At 44.0% G+C, this 19703-nt stretch overlaps 1 protein-coding gene across 11 annotated transcripts in view; it reads left to right on the forward strand.

Moving 5' to 3' along the window:
• The window catches only part of LOC125893038 (DNA-binding protein SATB1), a 67473-nt gene that overhangs the window by 27400 nt on the left and 20370 nt on the right, over positions 1 to 19703 (forward strand). For 6 of the 11 annotated variants that reach the window (XM_049583473.1, XM_049583480.1, XM_049583478.1 and 3 more), the window contains 6 exons: positions 4444 to 4555; positions 5643 to 5720; positions 9730 to 10241; positions 13356 to 13568; positions 17232 to 17303; positions 17865 to 18020. In XM_049583473.1, the coding sequence (XP_049439430.1) occupies positions 4444 to 4555; positions 5643 to 5720; positions 9730 to 10241; positions 13356 to 13568; positions 17232 to 17303; positions 17865 to 18020 (1143 nt within the window). The remainder of the gene's footprint in view (positions 1 to 4443; positions 4556 to 5642; positions 5721 to 9729; positions 10242 to 13355; positions 13569 to 17231; positions 17304 to 17864; positions 18021 to 19703) is intronic. The other 5 variants (XM_049583477.1, XM_049583479.1, XM_049583481.1 and 2 more) reach the window with 5 other exon arrangements.

Consider the following 19703-nt stretch of genomic DNA (forward strand, 5'->3'; position numbering starts at 1 on the left):
AAAGCAACCTTAAAGATTCACAGCTCGCAGAATCGTCGCCTAAATAAAACTTCTCCTGATTCTGCCTCAATCAGCCAATCAGGCTTATTATTTTTCTCTGAGGTTGCTACCAAGCTTAGCAACCCCCTTGCCCATGTTCACAGAAACTATGGCAACAAACGAGATCCCCTCCCCACCTCACCCCACTCTTTCCCATTGCCACCACCTCTTCTTGCCCACCCCCTGCTCACTCTCACTGGGCGGCCCCTGATGCACCAGCTGCTGCGTTGCGTAGCAGCAAATAGTCATCAAAATGCCATCTTTGCAGGCCTTCACCACCTCGGCAGCCATAGGCACAACCTGGTTGCCAGTGTACGTGTGTGCGTGTGTATATGTGCATATGTGTGTGTGTGTGTGTGGCTGAAGAGGGGAGGAAGGGGGGTGGGGTCATCCCAGTTGAGGTGGATATGTGCCATAATTGAGCTGTGTTAGATGTTGGCGAGAGACAAGGCACAGTGTTGCAAATGGGATGTGCTTTTCCCCCAGCTGATTCAAGACATCAGGCTAAGTTGGAATGTGTGTGTGCGCGCGTGTGCATGTGTGTGTGTTTAATTGTGTACGTGCATGTGTGTTAATCTGCATGTGTGCATTTGTGTAACTGCGCCATGTGTGTTTGTCTGCAGGGGTTGTACTTTGTGTGTGTGTTTGCATTTGCCAGTGTGTGCACCACACTCTAACGCTGGCAGCTGGGTGCCTACAGTACCTGCCTGCTGCACCGCTATTCTCTGACACACACACATACACACAACCCCCCCCCCCCCCTCCCCCACACACACACACACACACACACACACACACACACACACACACACACACACTCCTTCTCTCTCTTTCTCTCTCTCTTCCTGTCTCCCATGATGGGGAGTGGAGTAGATGTTGGGGACCGATAGTAGCCCAGTGCCACTTCCTGGTCTTGCTGATAAGCTCTCTGTGCTGCAGATGGCTATCACTTAAAGGATCCACACACATGCTCATGCACACACACACACACTTATGCACACTGGCACGCACACACACACACACACACACACACACCCAAGCTACCTGTTGACAAGCCCTAGCACAGCCCTCCTGCTGGCACCACAGTGGCAGCAGAGGCTCTGGTTATCTGCTTGATTTCACTTAGTGCGTATGCATGTGTGTGTGGCAGAGCAGTGGGGAGAGCGTGAGACAGAGAATAGGTGTGTGTGTGTGTGTGTGTGTGTGTATTGTTTCGTTCAGACATACACACTGGGCCCCCTGTGAGAGGTAGAGTGATGTATTGAGGGAGAGGGCTGATTAATGAGGAGCGTTTATTAGAACATCTGTGTCAAAGATGGCGGAGAAAGAGAGAGATAGAGAGAAAGATTGGGGGAGAGAGAGGAAGGCACACCGTCTTCTGCAGGTCTCTTGTTTGTTGCCTCGAGCCGCCTTAGCCCAGATATACTGTAAATAAAACATGGCAGGCTGGAGGAGAGGAGTTCATTATCCCACAGACTTAAAGGAGAACTCCTCTTACTTTAAATAAACGTTTCGTACATGGGTTTCTGGCTGGGGAGTTGGCTACCAGAACCAGGTTAAACTGGATTGTGTGGTTTGCTGCTCCACCAAGACAGTAAATCAAGAACAAAACCATTCGCTCTGATTTACGCTGGCTTATGCTTATCATAAGGAATAAACAGGAATAATCATTTTAAGACCATACAAGGTTGCAGTTGCTATTTCCTGATGCCAATATGGCATAAATTTCAAAAGAAGGAGCTGCTTCATGCATAAATGTATGACCCATTAAAAGGGCAATTCTGACTTCCTCACCCTAACCTGAACTCTATCAGGGCTCTCATTGAATGAAGGCTTTTCAGTGGATCTATTAAAGACTGCTTTGTTATACCATGCAAGCCCAAATGCAGACCTCTTCACCCTCCTGTTTTGCAGCGTGACAGCGTGGTACACCACAGTATGGTTTGTACAAATTCACTCCCAGCTGCTGAATGGGCGTAACAAAGTGCGACAGCATTTGACTGCCTGGTACGAGCAGGTATGGTGAGACTCACCGTGAGGGTCACTTCCATGATGGCGCTTTTTGCTACTTCTGTTGAAATGAAAAGAGCCGCGACATGTTAGTGGACTCTTCCTCAGCAGTTATTGCTGTTGATTGCTCTCAGTTGACTAAAAGGTGGCATCTAGCACAGTGTATAAAGTGGTGCGGGGATGACGGTTTTTTGTAGGTCAACCCGGAAATTTGCGTCGCCCTGGTTCCCGCAACAAAAGCCGATGGGATTTTTCCACTGGGATTTGGATGATTGCCAAAAATAACACCTGTGGCAAACAAAGTTTAAGATATTTATATTTTACATATGTATATATATGCACGCACTGCAGTCTTTAGGATAGCTCATGAATTAGCACCCCGCAGATGACGTTACATCTTCAACGTAGAGTTACGTAATTAGTATAAAGTTACGTTTCGGTTAGTTTTAGGAAAAGAGCCATGGTGACGACGTGCCTTAAAATGTGACGAAGTTCACTCAAAGTTCACATGGTACCAAACACTGTTGTCCTGGGCATTGTCCCAAGGGAAAGTCCCCGCTCCATTGTGCCTCCTTATGGACCACTCGGGACGGTTTCCTTCTTTATCCCCGTCAGTGCATTAGTCTTGTGATCACAGCCTTCCAAAATACACTGGTTATGCACTAACCATGGGTTATGGTTACGAATTACTGGCTCATCATTATGTGGGATATGTATGAATTTTGGTGCATTACATTTTGTAAGAAAACTTACGAACCATGCATGATGAGAACAGCCTGATAAATGAACACAGCTGTTGTGAATTTTGTGAAAAGCTAACATTAGCCTATAAACAAACTACACTACAGTCACATGACTTCAGTGTCGCCACCACAACAAAGCTGTAACGCCGTGATTGGCATGATGGGGTTCTGTAGTATCATTTAGCCATGTGTTAGCGACCGGCTTTTTTAAAGACAATCTCTTAAGCTTTTGTTAACCACAAAGCTTACTTCAGGCATTGAATAGGCATAAACCCATTCAGAAAACCCACTGACTCTGAGACGAGAGACCCGGAAAAATGCTTCCTTATTACCGTGTTCTAACACTCATTCCTGCCACACTCTATGTCTTTGGAGAACACTTGCTTTCTTAAATTTGCACAGTGTTACCAGCCATAAACATCCATGTTTTAACTGTATGTAGGAGGAGAAATAACTTGATTAAAATAGTTCTTAAAGCAAAGTTCAGCCTTGAGCATATCCCTCCCTGTTGCTATTTGATAATGTAAACTTGTGTCCATCTTGCTCCTGTTGGATCCTTCCATTAACTTTACTCACATTTGTGCCACAAAGTTTTGCGGTGTGTTGCAGTTGAACATCGGTGAGACCTCGTAGTAGTGTCTTTGCATACGGTGCATAGAGCTTTAATAGAGAGGTCATGAGTTCAGGGTTAGAGCGACCTCTCTGACAGCACAGCTGCTATCCTTTACCCTCCTTTTGTGCAGGATAGCTGGAGAACCAGAATCATCCTCTACCCGTTCATTGTGCTCGTGCCTCCATGCTGCTCTGCCAGAAGGTTCCCCCCGCCATCCTCCAAGCGCATATATTATAGAAAATGATAAAGATGGCATACCTGTAATTTGAAAACAGATGGTTTGGTTCTTTTGAATATTTATAACAATCAAAAACAATTTCTCCTGCACCAACCTCGCTATTCGCCCGGAGGCCGGCAAGGTGTTAAAACATTCATTTTAATGAAACTGGAAGGGAAAGGAAAATATCGCCTCTTTGTTTTTTCTGAGGCGGTTGAAGTGAATGTAGAGAGGGCAAGGAATCGACTGTAAAGGGGAGACGGGAGCACACGTGCTCTTAGAACGACACGCTCAGCGCGGCCTTCGGTCTGCTTGAAGTTGTTGTCTTCAACAGATTGTAGAAATAAAGAGCTGAAAAATAAAAGAGGTTTATCTGTTTACATCGGCCGACTCCCCAGATGCTGATATTGAATAAGTTGCTATCTTCTTTCCTTTTGAAGGTAAATATCTTTCCTGCCGTCTGCGCTTGATGTCAACAGACTCAGAACTCAGTTGACCTTATAATTTACCCACTCTGAAATGAAAAAAAAGAAAGACAAACTCAACGGCATTTGATAAAAAAGCAAAGATAAAGCCTTGCTTGATTTAATTTGTTTTACCTTGAGAAGGCGCGATCCAAAATTTTCTGCATGTCTGATACTTTTCAGTTGGCTTTTTTTTAGTGCTGGGTTTTACCGTGTCCCTATCTTTTATTTGTTTTGACAAGCTACAGTGTTACTGCATGTTTCACAAGCTTTAATATTATGTCTGTATTTTCCACAATGGGAATCTAAAGTCTCTCTCTCGTTTTCTCTCCCTCTCAATCAATCTCTCTCTTTCAGAGTATGATTTCCTCCATTGTGAACAGCACTTACTATGCAAATGTGTCGGCGGCGAAGTGTCAGGAATTTGGGCGCTGGTATAAACATTTCAAGAAGACAAAAGATATGATGGGTAAGCAAAACGGAGGGGCGCAAAGTATGGCGCTCACACTTTTGTCTCTTTGCACACACACACATACACACACACACATTCACACACATACACACAGTCGCCATTACAATATGTTCTCTAACCAACCGTCTCTTTGTCTCCCTGCTGTTGCATGAAGCAGAAATACATTTTTATCTTGTTATCTAATAATTCAAGATTACTCCACACTGTTTCACAGTTGAGCGCAGTGTTATCTTTGATTTATCCCTTATTGCTTTAACTAACACTAATGCAAGAGCCAAATTGAGGCCTCTGACTGTTTTATTTTTATTTTTTGTTTGTTTGTGAGCAAGGATAACGCTTTAGTATTCCATGAACAAAAGGCAGCAGTGACTTCAACCGGCCACCGCCTAGTCTGAAATTCAATTAGATTTTCTTATCAACCCTCTAACAACACATGCTTTATATTATCTCAAAAAAATCCCCTTTGACCTGCCAGGAAATGAGGTTACACGATAGTAGTAGCACCCCAGCTGGAGATAGAATTCCGATATATTTTTATGTCTTTTGATTAAGCGGAACACCACTCTTCTGTTGCAAGACTCATAAGGCAGTGTAATGTTGAGATATTAGCTTTAACAATCTGTTGAACAATCTTTTTTCTTTGCCAGTGCGCTACTGCTCGCCGTGATGACAGATGAGATATTATATCAAAATGTTTTCACAGCCTCCATGCAAATAGCGTGTTGTGATCATATCTTATCTGATGTTTTTTTTCTTCTGTTAAAGTGGCAACATATGCTGAGAACATTATTTACTTCAGACCTGCTGTACTTGTGTATTCTCTTGCATACTCCTACACATTTTCTGTCACAATTGTTTTCTATCTGGTTTTTATTTTGCTAAGAAAAAAACAAAAAACAAAAACGGGGCTGCTGCAGCTGCTAGTATGGCCTCAGTGATGCTGGTGTTTTAAATGTCATATTTCTGCTTAGCTGGAGTGGGAGAGAAGTACTGTAGGAAGCATTAACCCTGTGTTTCTCTCCTCACAACTCTGTGTGTGTATGTGTGTGTGTGTATGTGCGTGCCCTGCCATCCGACTGTGCAGGCATGCGCCAACCCTCCCAGCTGGAGGGCTACCTGGGGACGTGTGTCCTCCGTGAGAGCCCGCGTGCCAATGCACTAGGTATGTCACAACACGGGCACACACACACAAACACACCCTTGTTTTTGTTTTTTTGTTTTCACTTTGGAGGACATTGCAGCGACACAAATAAATTCCTTACTTAGCATAACCTTAACCATGACCACTGCACGCTTAAGGCAAATGTTACTGTAACTTTAACCCAACCGTAAACCTATAGATACAGTCGGTGTCTTGTCATAGTTACGTGTGGTGAGGGCGGAGTTTGCGATGGGGAAAGGGGTGTTTTCCTGTAATAGATTAGCACGTTTTTTTAATTCCTTGTGTTTTGAGACAGTAGAGCAGAGCTAACATTACTTAGCACCATGAGCCGTTGTGCTATAACGTTATTGCGCAGGGATTTGCAACCTCAAGAACCACAGGTCCTTGGAGACCCACAACTTTTTTCCCATGGCCAAACAATCTAACACCGTTTGAATAAAGCGTTAGATCCTTTATGTTTTACCAGAAACAGTCCCAAAATCAGCACCGCCAAACCGACCAGACTCCATTTAAATAAAGTAATTTAAGCGTGTAAAGAGCCAACAGGTTTTCACATCTAACTGGGTAAATTAAGGGTTTATTCCAACGAAAACAGAGTTGACAATTGTTAAAACTGTGGAAAGGCAAATGAAGATGGCTTCTCTGAGTTTTATTTTGTTTCTGTCAGCACTGAATAAAGTGACTTTAACAATGATAGAATTGCTGTTCATTTAAATGGAGTCTGGTGGGTTTGACGGCAGCGATTTTGGGGCTGTGTCTGGTTAAAAAAAGGATCTTACTCTTAAACAAAAAGGTCTATCACTGTAGGGATCCTTTCAGTTATCTTGTTACACTTATAATAACAATCTGAGCCTGTCAGTGGCAAAAACAAGCACATTAAGTGGGCCTAAATAAATAATGTATGGTCCAGGTAAAAAAAAACAACCTTTAATTCTGGATTTTTAGGTGTATTTGACAAAAAGCCACAAAGCAACTTTTCAGCTTGGTAGCAATCGCTTTGTTTTCCCACTTGGCAGAAAATGACATGACATTTTCTGGATGTTCTCATAAATACCGACTGTATCTATAACCTTGATTTAAAAAAAAAAAAAAAAAAGTTTAACCCGAAAAATATAGTGCTTTAGTTTGTATGGACCAGGTTGTTGTCACCATAATGTGACTAAACACCTCTTGATAGAACTGGGAGAGAAATACATTCACACACACACACACACACACACACAGGGATTTGTCTACCTTGTGAGGAGCTACATTCCTTCCTTAATACCTGGCCTTACTACCTAATGTTAGATGTTAAATCTTGTCTAAACTGAATCTCAATTAAAATCTTAATCTTAATCCGAAAGCCAAATAGTACTTTGAAATTAAAATGATTTATTTACTTTGTTAGCTCATACTATATTTGGAATTTGGAAACAATCCTTCCTTCAATGTTTAAAATGACACCAGCATCATGGTCACACTCTTAACATAGAGTCCATTTTCAACAAGAAAATATGCTAACTGTTTGACATTATCGATGCATAAACTGCTAAACTGTTGATTTTAAAGGTTTTCTCGTGTCACTCTCTCCGGGGCCATCGAGTCCTGATAAGAACAAAACCACCAACGTACACACACACACACGATAACATCTCAAGATGTGCCCACACACATTCACACAAACTCCAGCGCCCATGTTTCATGTTAGCCAAACCTCAAACACAAACACCTTGGCACACAAGCCTCAGGTGCCCACCGCGCACCCGTGGCAATTTCCCCAACCTCAATATTCATGACGTGCTGCTGTCTGCTGTACGTGGCCGCAAATGGCAGGAAGAAAAAGAGCTGGGGAAGTGCCAAGTTTGAAGGCTGGAAGAGAGAGTGACACGGTCACCCCTTTGTGCTTTGGCAGGGGCGTCAAATGTGACTCTGCATTTACTTCACCACACTGCATTTAGCAAGCAGTTTGAGCCTGAAGTCAAGGGGAATAAGTACCTGGTCACAGGTACTGGCAAGCTGCGCCGATTCTCTGCCAGCTGAAGTGGTGTTACCGGCCGCCAGCGACTGTGGTGTCTCTTCTTTTGAGGTGGCAGTGCTAGTGCAGGGAAGCCAACGCAGGAGAGAGAGTTGGGTCACTTTGTACGTCTCTCTTTCTCATTCCCTCTCTCTCTTCACTCGCGCACACACACACACACACACACACACACACACACACACACACACACACACACTCCCTCCCTCCCTCAGCCCACATCCCATTCCCATTGTGTGTTTAATCCGGGACTCTTTTGTGGCAGGATTCCACACGAGGACTCCCGCTTCTGTGGCAGCCTTTTTCTCCCAGGGCCTGCCATGCTCTTCTGTCACCCCTTCTCTTTTCAATTTGCATGGAAATGCCTCCGTGTGCCTGTGTGTTTGTGTGTTGTGAGCATGCCCCCCAGCAGTCTGTGCGAGCGAGCATATGCACACACACACACACACACACATACACACGTAAACACACACACACACACACACATTCACATATGAGTGAATAGACACGCCATACCATCAGAGCCAGGGAATGCCAGGGATTATGGGAAGAGATGTGATTATTACCAAGATTTTTTTTTGTTTTGTTTTTTCCCCCACATCATTTGTTTTCGACAAACGCTCAATAGACCCGTCTTGGCCGGGTGTTTTGTGCTTGCTGACAGTTAAGAAACAGGCAGCTCAAACACACGATTATTGTGGGTATTTTTGGAAAACATCCATGCACTTAATCTTTCATCTGCTGAAAAATTCAGCTTGTTGAAGACCCCCCCCCCCCTCTCTTCCCCATAACAGCAATTTACGCTTTTCACAATCTCATACGACGCTTTTCTGTGGGATGTGGAGGCCGCAGCACACTTCTAAGGTGTTAATGTTGCCATCCGTATGAATTCTTAAACGCTGCCCCCTCACTCACTCACTCGGCATCGTGCACGCAAAAAGCCTCAGCATATGTGAATTCCTTAAAGAGAGGCGGAAACCTGAAAACATTCAGCGGCTCCAAATGCTCATTCACTTCGCTGTGGGTAGTACTTTGAATGTTAAATCATTGTTTTCATCCTCTAAGCACATCATTTAAACCTGTCTTAAAATATTCCCTAGCAGCCATTATGGACTTAAAGATTCCCAAAGCAAGAGATGCCACAAAAATCTCCAAAACGCCATTAAATGACAGCACATAGTTTTTTTTTTTTACCTTGCAGACAGTTCAAGTCAAGTATCAAGTATCCTCCGATGTACTCCTTCTGTCTGCGTTCATTTATGTTTACACCATCCCGCCCTAAAAATGCCATATTGGCTAGCTTGTGTTCCTTATTTCAGAATTAAGGGTGTAAAGAGAGATTCATCAGGATTGCTTCTGCCTTTGTGGACGCACAGACACACACGTTGATCCTCTACCTACACACACACTCCACTGTCTCTCCAAGATTTTTTTTTCCCCACATGATGAGGCCACAGACGTTCAGAACTTAATTACGAAGGCATGGGTTGTGGAAGACACAGGTCAAACACAATGAAGCTCTTTTATCTGCGTTTCCACTGTTTTTTTTTTTTTTTTTCTAACCAGTCGTTGAATGATCAGCTGTGTCATATCCAATCAGGGACGAGGCCTGTGAAGGGTACTGGTTAGGGAAAAGACATTAAACTCCTGTTTATATTTGTTAGTGGTTTAAGTTTGTAGATATAAACACATGCTGGCTGCAGAAATGTGTTCTCTTCTCATTGGTCATGAGAGTAACGTTAGAGGCCTTCAAGGCTCGAGTTTGATCTGACGCAGAGCAGATCTGTGTCATGTTTTTTTGATCAGTCTGATGTTTACAATTTTGAGATTAAGGTTAAAGTTTTTTTTGATTCTCCAGCACTTGTAGTTCAGGTTGTTCCTCTCCTACATTCTCCAGTCCTGTGTTTGTGGTGTTTGAGGCAGACTTTTAAACAATAACTGTCTTCTTTTTCCTGTCTCTGTCTTCTCTGCCTCCACTTTCGCCCTCTCCTCCAGCAGAGATGGATGGTCTGTCCGACCTCTCTCCACCTGGCTCTAATCACAGCCACAACCACAACCACAACCACCTGGGCTTCTCCCAGCAGCAGCAGCCCATCCCCGGCAGCACAGCAGAGCAGACTCCTTCCTCGCCGGTGCCCCCGCTGCCCCACGCCCCGCCACCACACGGTGGCCAGACTGGCGGCCGACAGCCCCAGCTTCCCGGTCTGCACCACCCAGGCCTGGTGTCCACGCCCATCAGCCCCCAGCTGGTCAACCAGCAGCTCGTGATGGCACAGATCCTCAACCAGCAGTATGCAGTGAACCGGCTGCTGGCGCAGCAGTCCCTGTCGCAGCAGTACCTCAACCACCCACCTGTCAACCGCAACTCCCACAGCAAGCCCATGGAGCCACAGGTGGCATCAAACACAGAGGTGTCCGTCGAAATTTACCAATGGGTGAGGGATGAGCTGAAGCGGGCTGGCATCTCACAGGCCGTCTTCGCCCGTGTGGCCTTCAACAGAACCCAGGTGAGGAGGGAAGACGGGGGCGAGGATAACAGGGGCTTCTCTAACTTTAAGACAACAAAGAACTTTCAGAGTCCATACAGAACTCTGGTCTGTACTAAAATTATTGGCAGTAGTAAAAGTTGCTATCTCATTCCAAAGCCTCATTCTCCTTCCTGCTAATAGTAATGATCTAGGTCAGTAGAAGTGATGTTTGTCATGAACTTTGATACAAAGGCAAAATGAGCTTGAACTTCAACAATAAACTAAATGCAAGAATTATTTTATGTACATTGGTATTGACATTTTACAGTCATGGTAAGGAAGGATCCAAGCTGCTACCTTTGGGGCTGAAAAATGAAGCCAACGCACAAGTGCCAAAAACTGTAGTTCATCAGATGGCCACTTGAGGCTGGCTCAAAAACAGACAGACATCCACAGTCATGTTAAGATGCCCAACTTTACAACAGAAATAAACATGTTTACAGCCTGGTACAAAACTGGTTTTGGTCTCTTGGCTGATTTCTCCGTCCATGATAACTGTACAGGGGATGAATTTTTATTTTCGTCACCCAATTAGATTTTATTAAGGCTTAATGTTGTGCATAATGAAGGGCATGGACGCTTAGAGTGATAGGCTGTCTGCGAGGCATCGCCACAGTCAATGAGTCGATCCACCCCACGCACCTCCACAGCTCCACTTCTGGCCCCAAAAATCTAAAAAGGCATCAGCCATTCCTTGAAGCCTCAAAATGGGAGTCCACAAACCAATGTTGACATCACAATAGCTTAGCCCATTATATTTATACAGTCTGAGATGGCATTAGAATTTGTTTTATTATTTAAGGTTGATTTAATTTAATGTCATTTATGAATAATTCGATTTTTATTTAATTTCGTGCCCCAGATTGACTCAGATATTCACAAGATAATAAAACATTTGGAGCACAAACAGTACCTTTCAAAACATCATGTGGCACCACTAAAGTTACATGGTGTAACTAAAAATTCCATCCAAATGTTCCAACAATCCAGCTTTTGAAATAAACTGCACAAAACACTGAAAGTGTATCTCTCACCGTCCAAGATTCCTCACCAACACATCACATGAAGGACGCCATAAACACAATTTCATGGGACCTCTTTACTGAGAAACAACACGAAAGGCCCGGCGCTTGAATTGCTTCATTTCCACAGTTTATATCTCATTCATAATTCTCACTCCAGTAATCTAGCACCTCTACTGTACTTCAAGACAGCTGGCAGCCTGCCATGTGAGAGACCTGGGCTCGGTCATAGCGTGCATTCTCTCCCTGCCAAAATATGTGGTTTCACTTCATAGTCAGAGGCCTTACACATGTTCACACACACACACACACACACACACACACAGAAGGCAGCGATAATGTCTTAAGACGTACTGTCTGTATTGGGGGGGGGGGGGTTGAAGGAGGTGACAGCAAACCTCATTACAACTCCATTTGCTTTGAAGTCGCTGTGTATAGAAAAGGGAAAAAAAATTAAACTGATAAGGATCTATTAGAATCAGAACGTACAGCAACCCCCAAAATAAATGTGCGTGTGTGTGTGTGTGTGTGTGTGTGTGTGTGTGTGTGTGTGTGTGTGTTTTATGGCAGAGTTAGACAGTGGTGTTTTTGTGGAAGCTCCTACACAAACAGAGTCTTATCTGTGGCTGATATGAGGAATTAGCCCAATGTGCCGTTGGAGAGTTTGCCTTTGGAGGATTATTTATTAGGCGTGTGTTTTTTCCACGAGTCTGTGTTAATAAAAGGAGCGAGGGAGGGTGGGGGGGAGGGGTTGTTGAGTGGTGACATGAAGGGGCTGCTGTCGATGCAGGAGGTGGATCACAGAAGACGGAGGGGAGGAACTGAGGAGAGGAAACTGATTGACCAAAGAGAGAGACAGAAGGCATTGATGGCGAAGAATGATAAGCATGCACAAACTGAAGAATGCAGACTCACACAGAACAAACATAAATTAGATACGCCTCTAATCTATCCCCTGAATACTTGTGTACATTAAGTGCACATTCTAAATCGTCGGTCTGAGTCAGATTTCATGTAAGTATGTGTTCGTACTTGTCTGGATACCACACACCTACTTCTTTAAACATGACACATATACATATACATTTTAATAGTCAGGCAAACGACACCCAGCACATATTTGCAGCTCTGCTCATTTCCCGAGAGGACTTACGTGCTCGAGAAAAATAAAATAAATAAAAGCATGAGCATGTTTTCCCCATCACCTTGTTTTATTACCAAATCACACCTATTGATGGTGAGAGAAGCGGAGCGATGGTTTGCACAGTGTGTGGCCAAGAGCTGATGAAAAGGCCCAATCACACGTCTCTGATAATGGAGTCATCGCCGTCTCATAATGATGGAATTGAGCGCTATTGAAAAGTAAACAGAGGATACACTGATTGCCCGCCGTACAAGACTTTCACATTTCAGGCGAGGAGCTGCGGCTCTTATCTAAAGCAACACACGGCTCTAAGAATATGTCCAAGATCTGCGAAATTACGCGCAACAAATTGTCGTGGGTTCAGAGGCCACGCGAAAGTTTCAATGACAGTTTTTTAAGTTCGCTAAAGAGTTGCGATGGTGCGCATGTTTGCTTTGATAACATGGTTTTACAACCACAGTGATGGAAGGGAGAGAGTGTCTGCTGACTGGAGAGAAAGCTGAGTGTGAGGAAAGTGCAGAGCAAACAGGAGACTCAGAAAAGAGAAGTAGATACACAGGAAAAGCCTGCGACCCCACCTGCCTCCACGGAAACAGTGCGGAGTAAAAATCTCTGCTCTAAATAGAGTCCCTACAAGGCAGCATTAGTTTACAGTTAAAGTGGGTTTAAGAGTGTCACATCTAAATTGTCATTAGAGTCTCAATTTACACTCATGCTTCTCTTTAACTGTCTTGTTTAAGACTCCTCTAACGTGATTATTTCCTTCTTGCTTCCATCCTGACCCCGCCACCCGACTGCTTCCCTCTCTGGGAGCTCTGATCTTTCTTTTTCTGTCGTTCTCCTTCTGCTGCTCTACCACCTGCTCTCCATCTTTCTTCCTCTCTTTGGGTTCTCCCTCTTTCCTCCCACTCCACTAACATCGCACAGGGCTTGCTGTCTGAGATTCTGCGCAAGGAGGAGGACCCTAAGACAGCGTCTCAGTCGCTGCTGGTCAACCTGCGCGCCATGCAGAACTTCCTGCAGCTGCCGGAGGCCGAGCGCGATCGCATCTATCAAGAGGAGAGGGAGCGCAGCCTCACGGCAGCCTCGGCAATGGGCGCCGCTCCTCTTATCAGCACTCCACCCAGCCGACCTGTACAGGTACCAGAGATTTTATTCCTCCCTGTGCATGTTTTCCTGTGGTGTCCCTGTGTTAACGACACAAATAACTCTCAGTAGGATCTAATTAGTAGACCAGAGTTTTACAAACATTTCTTAGAGGCAGAGCTGCTCAAATCAGATAAATATTAAACAAACTGGAGTAAGCCTTAATGTGCAGAGATGTTTGCTCACAGTAGCATTAGTATTTGAAGTCAAGGGGTAAAGGCAGATTTATACTTCACCAAGGCTTCCTGGTGTTGCCGCTGTGGCTGCCTGTAGCGTCGGATCTGATTTATGGTTTGATGGATCAATTGTCAAAGCACCTCTGCAGCTGTAGATGAATGTGTCATTATAACTCAGTGTTTTGCATCTATCATGAACCAAAGTAATCATATTTAAATTCTTTTATTCACATTTTTAAAGAGAACCACTACCATGCAGAGTAGGGACTTCCATATTCAAGTACTTGAATTGGTGGTTTTGGATTAGTCAACCTGCCTGTGCTGTACAGACCGTAGAGATAAGCTATGATAAGCAAGTTTACCTTTACGTAGGTTGGCAAGTTTTGTTTTTTCTGTTGAAATACTAAGAAACATCACTCTGATGCGTGATCACCAATCTGCTTTTAACCTTAGATCACCTTATGTCTTACTGAGAACACTGAGCGTTATCTGCATCAGTGCAGATCTACCATTTTGGCTGTTTGGATCTGTGCAGCTATTCATTGATAGCAGGTTCCTCCGTACTCATGCCCATACTGAAATGCTTTTCTAGATCACTTAGTGCAGATTTGTGTGTTGTTACTGATAAGGAAATGTGCAGTTATATATCCGAGGGAATAAACATCAGCAACAGCTTTGGTCGGACTCTCTACGTAGCTACGAAGGGAAGCCAAGCCGATCCAAGTTTGGGGAACAAAAATCCTCGAATGCACAGTCTTGTTACCCAGCTAGGCCACTGCATATGACTTCAAGTTTGCCAGCTAGCAAACTTGCACAATGAAAAATGTTGTTGGCTCCACCCATTGAGGGTAAATGAGACTTTCAGTGCAGAGAGATGTTTGTATAACTAACAAGACTTTCTGCAACAAAGTCAGAGTACTGTGAAATAAAAGTTCCAGTGGCTGAAAAGAGAGAATATTTCAAATCTCTAAGCCAAGAGTGATGAGAAAGGCTGCATTTATTCATCATGTAAGAAACATATCTAGTCCTGTGAACACTATACATTGTTAGTATTGGGTGAGAGTGTTTACACGCAGTTAAAGTTGAGAACAGGTATTCAGGTGTGGGAGCAGGTTGGGTGTTTTTTAGGAGCTGGAATTTACTGTCTGTCTCTGTGGTGGTGTCCTGGACTTAATCCAGACACGCGTAACAAACCGCCTGACATCTGCCAGGCTTCATAGGTGCTACAAGAGGTTAAACAAAGTGTTACTGATCCAGTCCAGACAGTGTAAAAAGGGTGTGTACAGATTTCTAGTGTACAGACAGAGACACACTCATGCACTGCACTCATTAGCGCACTTTGTTTACATGCGTGACGACAGCGGGTATGGATACGAGCACCACCCTAGCACATTGTTTTCACTCACACCTCACATTCCCCTCCATTGTGTCAGGCCGCTACCTGTCTGCAAACATGTGGAATAAATCAAAGCCCATTCGTTCCGTCAACGTGCATGCCGGAGAACATACTTTACATTCTCCCCGCATGTAAATGGGCTCTACATCATCCCCGCCCTCACCACACAGGTGAGAATGGTGCACAAATGATGGATAATTTTTTGTGCTAATTTTGACCTTTTACCATGCATTAGGCAGCATTAACAGCCCTCCCATTTTCAAAATAAAGCTCACTCAGTGATGACAAGCTCCGTGAAAGATCAAACATCGTTTAGTCAGTCCCCGTTTCAAAATCGCTGCAGCACAACTTTCTACCCTCACCGCAAATCAAGCGTCCCTCATTTGAAAGGTATGTGGCAACTTTCTACCACTTAAGCCCATTTGAAGCGCGGTCAGCTGCGTCTGGGAGGTGAGAGCGGCGGACAAAGGCCCTCTCTGTCCTGTCCTCGGTGAAGATTTGGCTTTTATTTAGGTGAGGTGGACGGAAAGACAGAATCACAGGCCCACCCATCTCCAAAATGGAGCCTCCCGCCCTGAAACTGCTCAGCATGATGCCAGTTGCTGTCTTTGCAAAAAGAAAGAGTGGCATTCTGAGGCAGTGGTGCCGAACTTAAGCGGGGCCACTTCGCAGTTCACAGCTCATCTTTACAATCTGAGGCTGTGTCAGAGAAGGACAGAGATCCAGAGTGAGAGAGTGGGCTTTTGCACAACACAACATGTTTTGTCTGGCTTAATAAGCCACTGTTAATGTTTTTTATTAACATCCCAGATGCAGAGAGAGGGATTTGGAACTATGCGTTATTAGATTTTCAGTAATCACGTCAGGTGAATTAAAGATCAGTGAATGAATGAATGTACAGAGGGTCTGTTAGCATATCTGAGACCAGCTTACAGAGCTGTAGAGATACATAACAAAACAGAAAGAGATCTGCAGGCTGAACAATAAACACAGTGACTACGACATGGCATGCAAACAATTTGACCCAAAGCCTCTGGTTTGTGTGTTTCTATTCTCGCTCAGAATGCTGGTGGCACATCGATAGAATATCTTGAGGGCCTAATATACTTCACCTGTATGACTTAAAGCCATCAACATTTATCATGTAGACCTGTTCCTACACAAGGCAATTCTAACGCACACACCCACAAACACACACGTTTGCACACTCATACACCTGGCCATCTGCCAGCCTCTCCTATGGAGCAATGCGGTGTGAATTTAAGCACATAAATCAGCCAGGGTGGCAATTGAGCCAGAGACAGAGGAGGGTTTTTATTGGCCTCATAAAAACAGATGCAGAGGTATGTTTCTCTCACATGTGCTGATGGGTCGGCGCAACTCCCCCAAAGCCAGTTAGTGCACGTCCCAGCCTTAACAATTAGCTTGACATGGTAACCTAGCGCTCAGACTGACAAGCCCATGTCGAGCTGTCGTAAAACTGGATGAAAGGCCCAGCGATGCTCCGACATTCCAGTTTCACCACAAATTTTAGGATTATGTGATTGTCTTTAACACACAGAGGAGCTCGTATTAGGTGTCTAGACAAATACTTGAATATATATGTTTTTTGATCACAGGTTGAGTTAGTGGCTGTTGGTGTTATTATGGTTTATTTGAATGTTATGTACTTGCACTCAAACCCAACCCTGCTGATGTCTCCTTTCAAAAGGGCTCGTATGGAATGATTCATATGCTAATGGTTCTTGGGTAATGCTTTTATTAGGATACTTGTTACCTTGTCAAAGGAGTTTTGTCAAGATGCAACAAGCCGCTGAATGAAGATGATTTGATTTCACTTGACTTGCATTTATTTTTTAATCATGAGCTTGACATAAGAATAATAACATTTCTCACAACACATCCAAGTGTTTTTGAGCAAAGTAACACTGGAGCTGTGCGTGGGTGTAATCTACACTCCAGTGTGTGTGTGTGATGGGCGCATGCATGAGCGTGTGTGTATGCTTGTGTTTAGCCAGATTACCTTTATTGTTCCTCATGTGAGCCTGAACAAATAACGGTCGCGTTGTGTTCCCGACACTGCAGCCCCGGAGGGAAGACTGTAACAGCGTAAGGCCCGAGGACTGGAATCCCAGAATCCCCGTGGGCATTTCCCCTGTGAGCAAATAACTCCACCCACCTCACCTCTCCACCTCCACCAAACTGAATGCACACATTCTCATAGACAATACACACACTGAGGCTCGTTATCTCCCAGCATGCAATTCATTGCTTTTTTAGTATTTACACGTCTATGAAGCTGGAGACATTAATAGGAGCATGTGAATTTATCTTTCAAGTGCAAGGCTAATATTCACATTTTGATCAGTTAATACCACACAATTTTACACCATTACAAAGCTTAAGATTTTAATTACATCTAATGGTGATAACTGTGTCAAATACAGATTTTTGTGTGTGTTTTTTCAGCTTAATTTGGTATCATGAGTCTGGAAAAAAAGCAAAATCCTGTTGCTCAGTTACAAAACAAATACAGATACACAGTATTTAGTGTGTCACACATGACTGATGTTATTAAAAGAAAACGTGCAGGTTGAGTAAAGTGACCCAGCCCATACACACACAACCAAAATTCACGTATTAGAGTTCAAAGTTGAACATTTGCAGGATTTTGTGTGTGATTTTTGTAATTTATTTCGTCTTTACTCGTTCATCCAGGTGAAACCGTCGCCTCTGCCCAGCGAGTGGAATGGCAAAACCGAGAGCTGCATCCTCAACATCAACTCCACCATCTATGACGAGATCCAGCAGGAGATGAAGAGGGCCAAAGTGTCCCAGGCCCTGTTCGCAAAGGTGGCCGCCTCCAAGAGCCAGGTACTGAAACACACTTAACACCCTGCTGAATTAATATGAGAAGGAGGAAGATGTGCTGCACACCTCATATATCAGCTAGATTTTGTTGTTCTGTCCGCAGCGTCCCAGTCCTTGTCGTCCTCCAGAAAACCTCATTGACCATTTTGGTTTCAGCTTCAGTTACAAAACACGAAGAGCTTTCCTTCTTCAGTCACAGTCGAAACATCTTTATTCAATATCCAAAATCTAATCTGAGAAAATCTTAAAATTTTGTCAAACAAAGATTTCTTCTACCTCATGTTTTTTTTTAAAGTGGCGTAATGTGTAAAGGCTGTTAATCATTTTATGAGTTCTTACTTTGTAAAGCAGCTCTTACAGCAGTACTGATGTGTCATAAATCCAAATCTGAAACTCTAAACCTGCATACATAAATTGTTTCAAGCGTACACTCACACACACACACACTCAGACACACACACACGGCTGATGGATGCCTTTCAAAAATCAAAGCAAGAGAATAAAGATCTTTCAGCGTCAAGGCAGTCCTGTTGACGTACAAATACGGCAATAATAGACCTGAGGAACTTTTAATATACACATATAAACACACACAGACATCAGTGTATACAGAGGGTATTAAAATATTATTACTACACAAATATAACATCATTATATGTATACAGTTAAAAGCAGAGAAGTAGAATTCTTTCCAGCAGGTACAAAACTTGCCCCCGATGCATCACCGCTGTGATTTATCGACATAATGACACATGTCCTCTTTATTGTGGGTTTGGAGTTTAGCAGCCGACACTGTTTCAACACCAAACAAACCTGTTTATATTAGCTCAGCTCAGTAAGACGATGGGGCCCCTGTTATCTTCTCCCAGAGAGCAGGGCGCTCACACAATACACAGCTTGTGTGTGTTGGAAACAGGGGAAAAAGGGAAAACACACCACCAATTTAACTCTATATTAAAAGCAATTTAAAAAATGTAGCACTAAGGAGTTATTATTAAAGGTTTTTGCGTGTCTGTCGGAGGAGTCGGGAAGATTTCCACAATTGTGCTCGATGAAGATGACGGGGGGAGAAATAGATCACCAAGGGCGGAATAATCTAGAAATATCTGCAAAGGCTTTATTTTTTTCTTGCTGATTAGGATGATTATACCCCCAGATAGCTTTGTTTTACCAAATTGCAGTTTGATGCACAAACCACTGTTTTTGTTAAGGAGTTCAAAGACTCCTTGGAAGGATGGAGAAAGAGAAAGGGGGAGAGCGAGGCGGTCGCGGTATTAACTCGCGCATGTCTCTCTCTTCTCAAATGAAGGTTTGTCTGGGAAACAGGTTTCCACCGTGCCTTCTCCACCTCGCTCCCATCTTTCTGTCTTGCCCCTCTACCGTTCTCGTTCCCCTGATTTCTGCCTCTCTTTCACGTTCCATTCATGGCAGGCGGGTGTGAATGTGAATTGAGCAGCAGATAAGAAGTGTGCTAATTATGCCTGTGAAAGGGGGCCTGGGAGAGCACTTATCTCTGGCTCCATCTCGTAATGGGCGCTCCCCGGGCAGCTGGTCTCCCCCCTTACTACCCAGCCGGCATTGCCACAGCTACCAGCACGGCCAGGCCAGGCCAGCTCCTCCCCATCAGGACCCCTGAACCCTGAACATCAGAGAGTAGCACCCAGTTTTCAGTTGACGCTTCCACAA

The sequence above is a fragment of the Epinephelus fuscoguttatus genome, linkage group LG8 (genome assembly GCF_011397635.1).
Source record: "Epinephelus fuscoguttatus linkage group LG8, E.fuscoguttatus.final_Chr_v1".
Taxonomy (NCBI): domain Eukaryota; kingdom Metazoa; phylum Chordata; class Actinopteri; order Perciformes; family Serranidae; genus Epinephelus; species Epinephelus fuscoguttatus.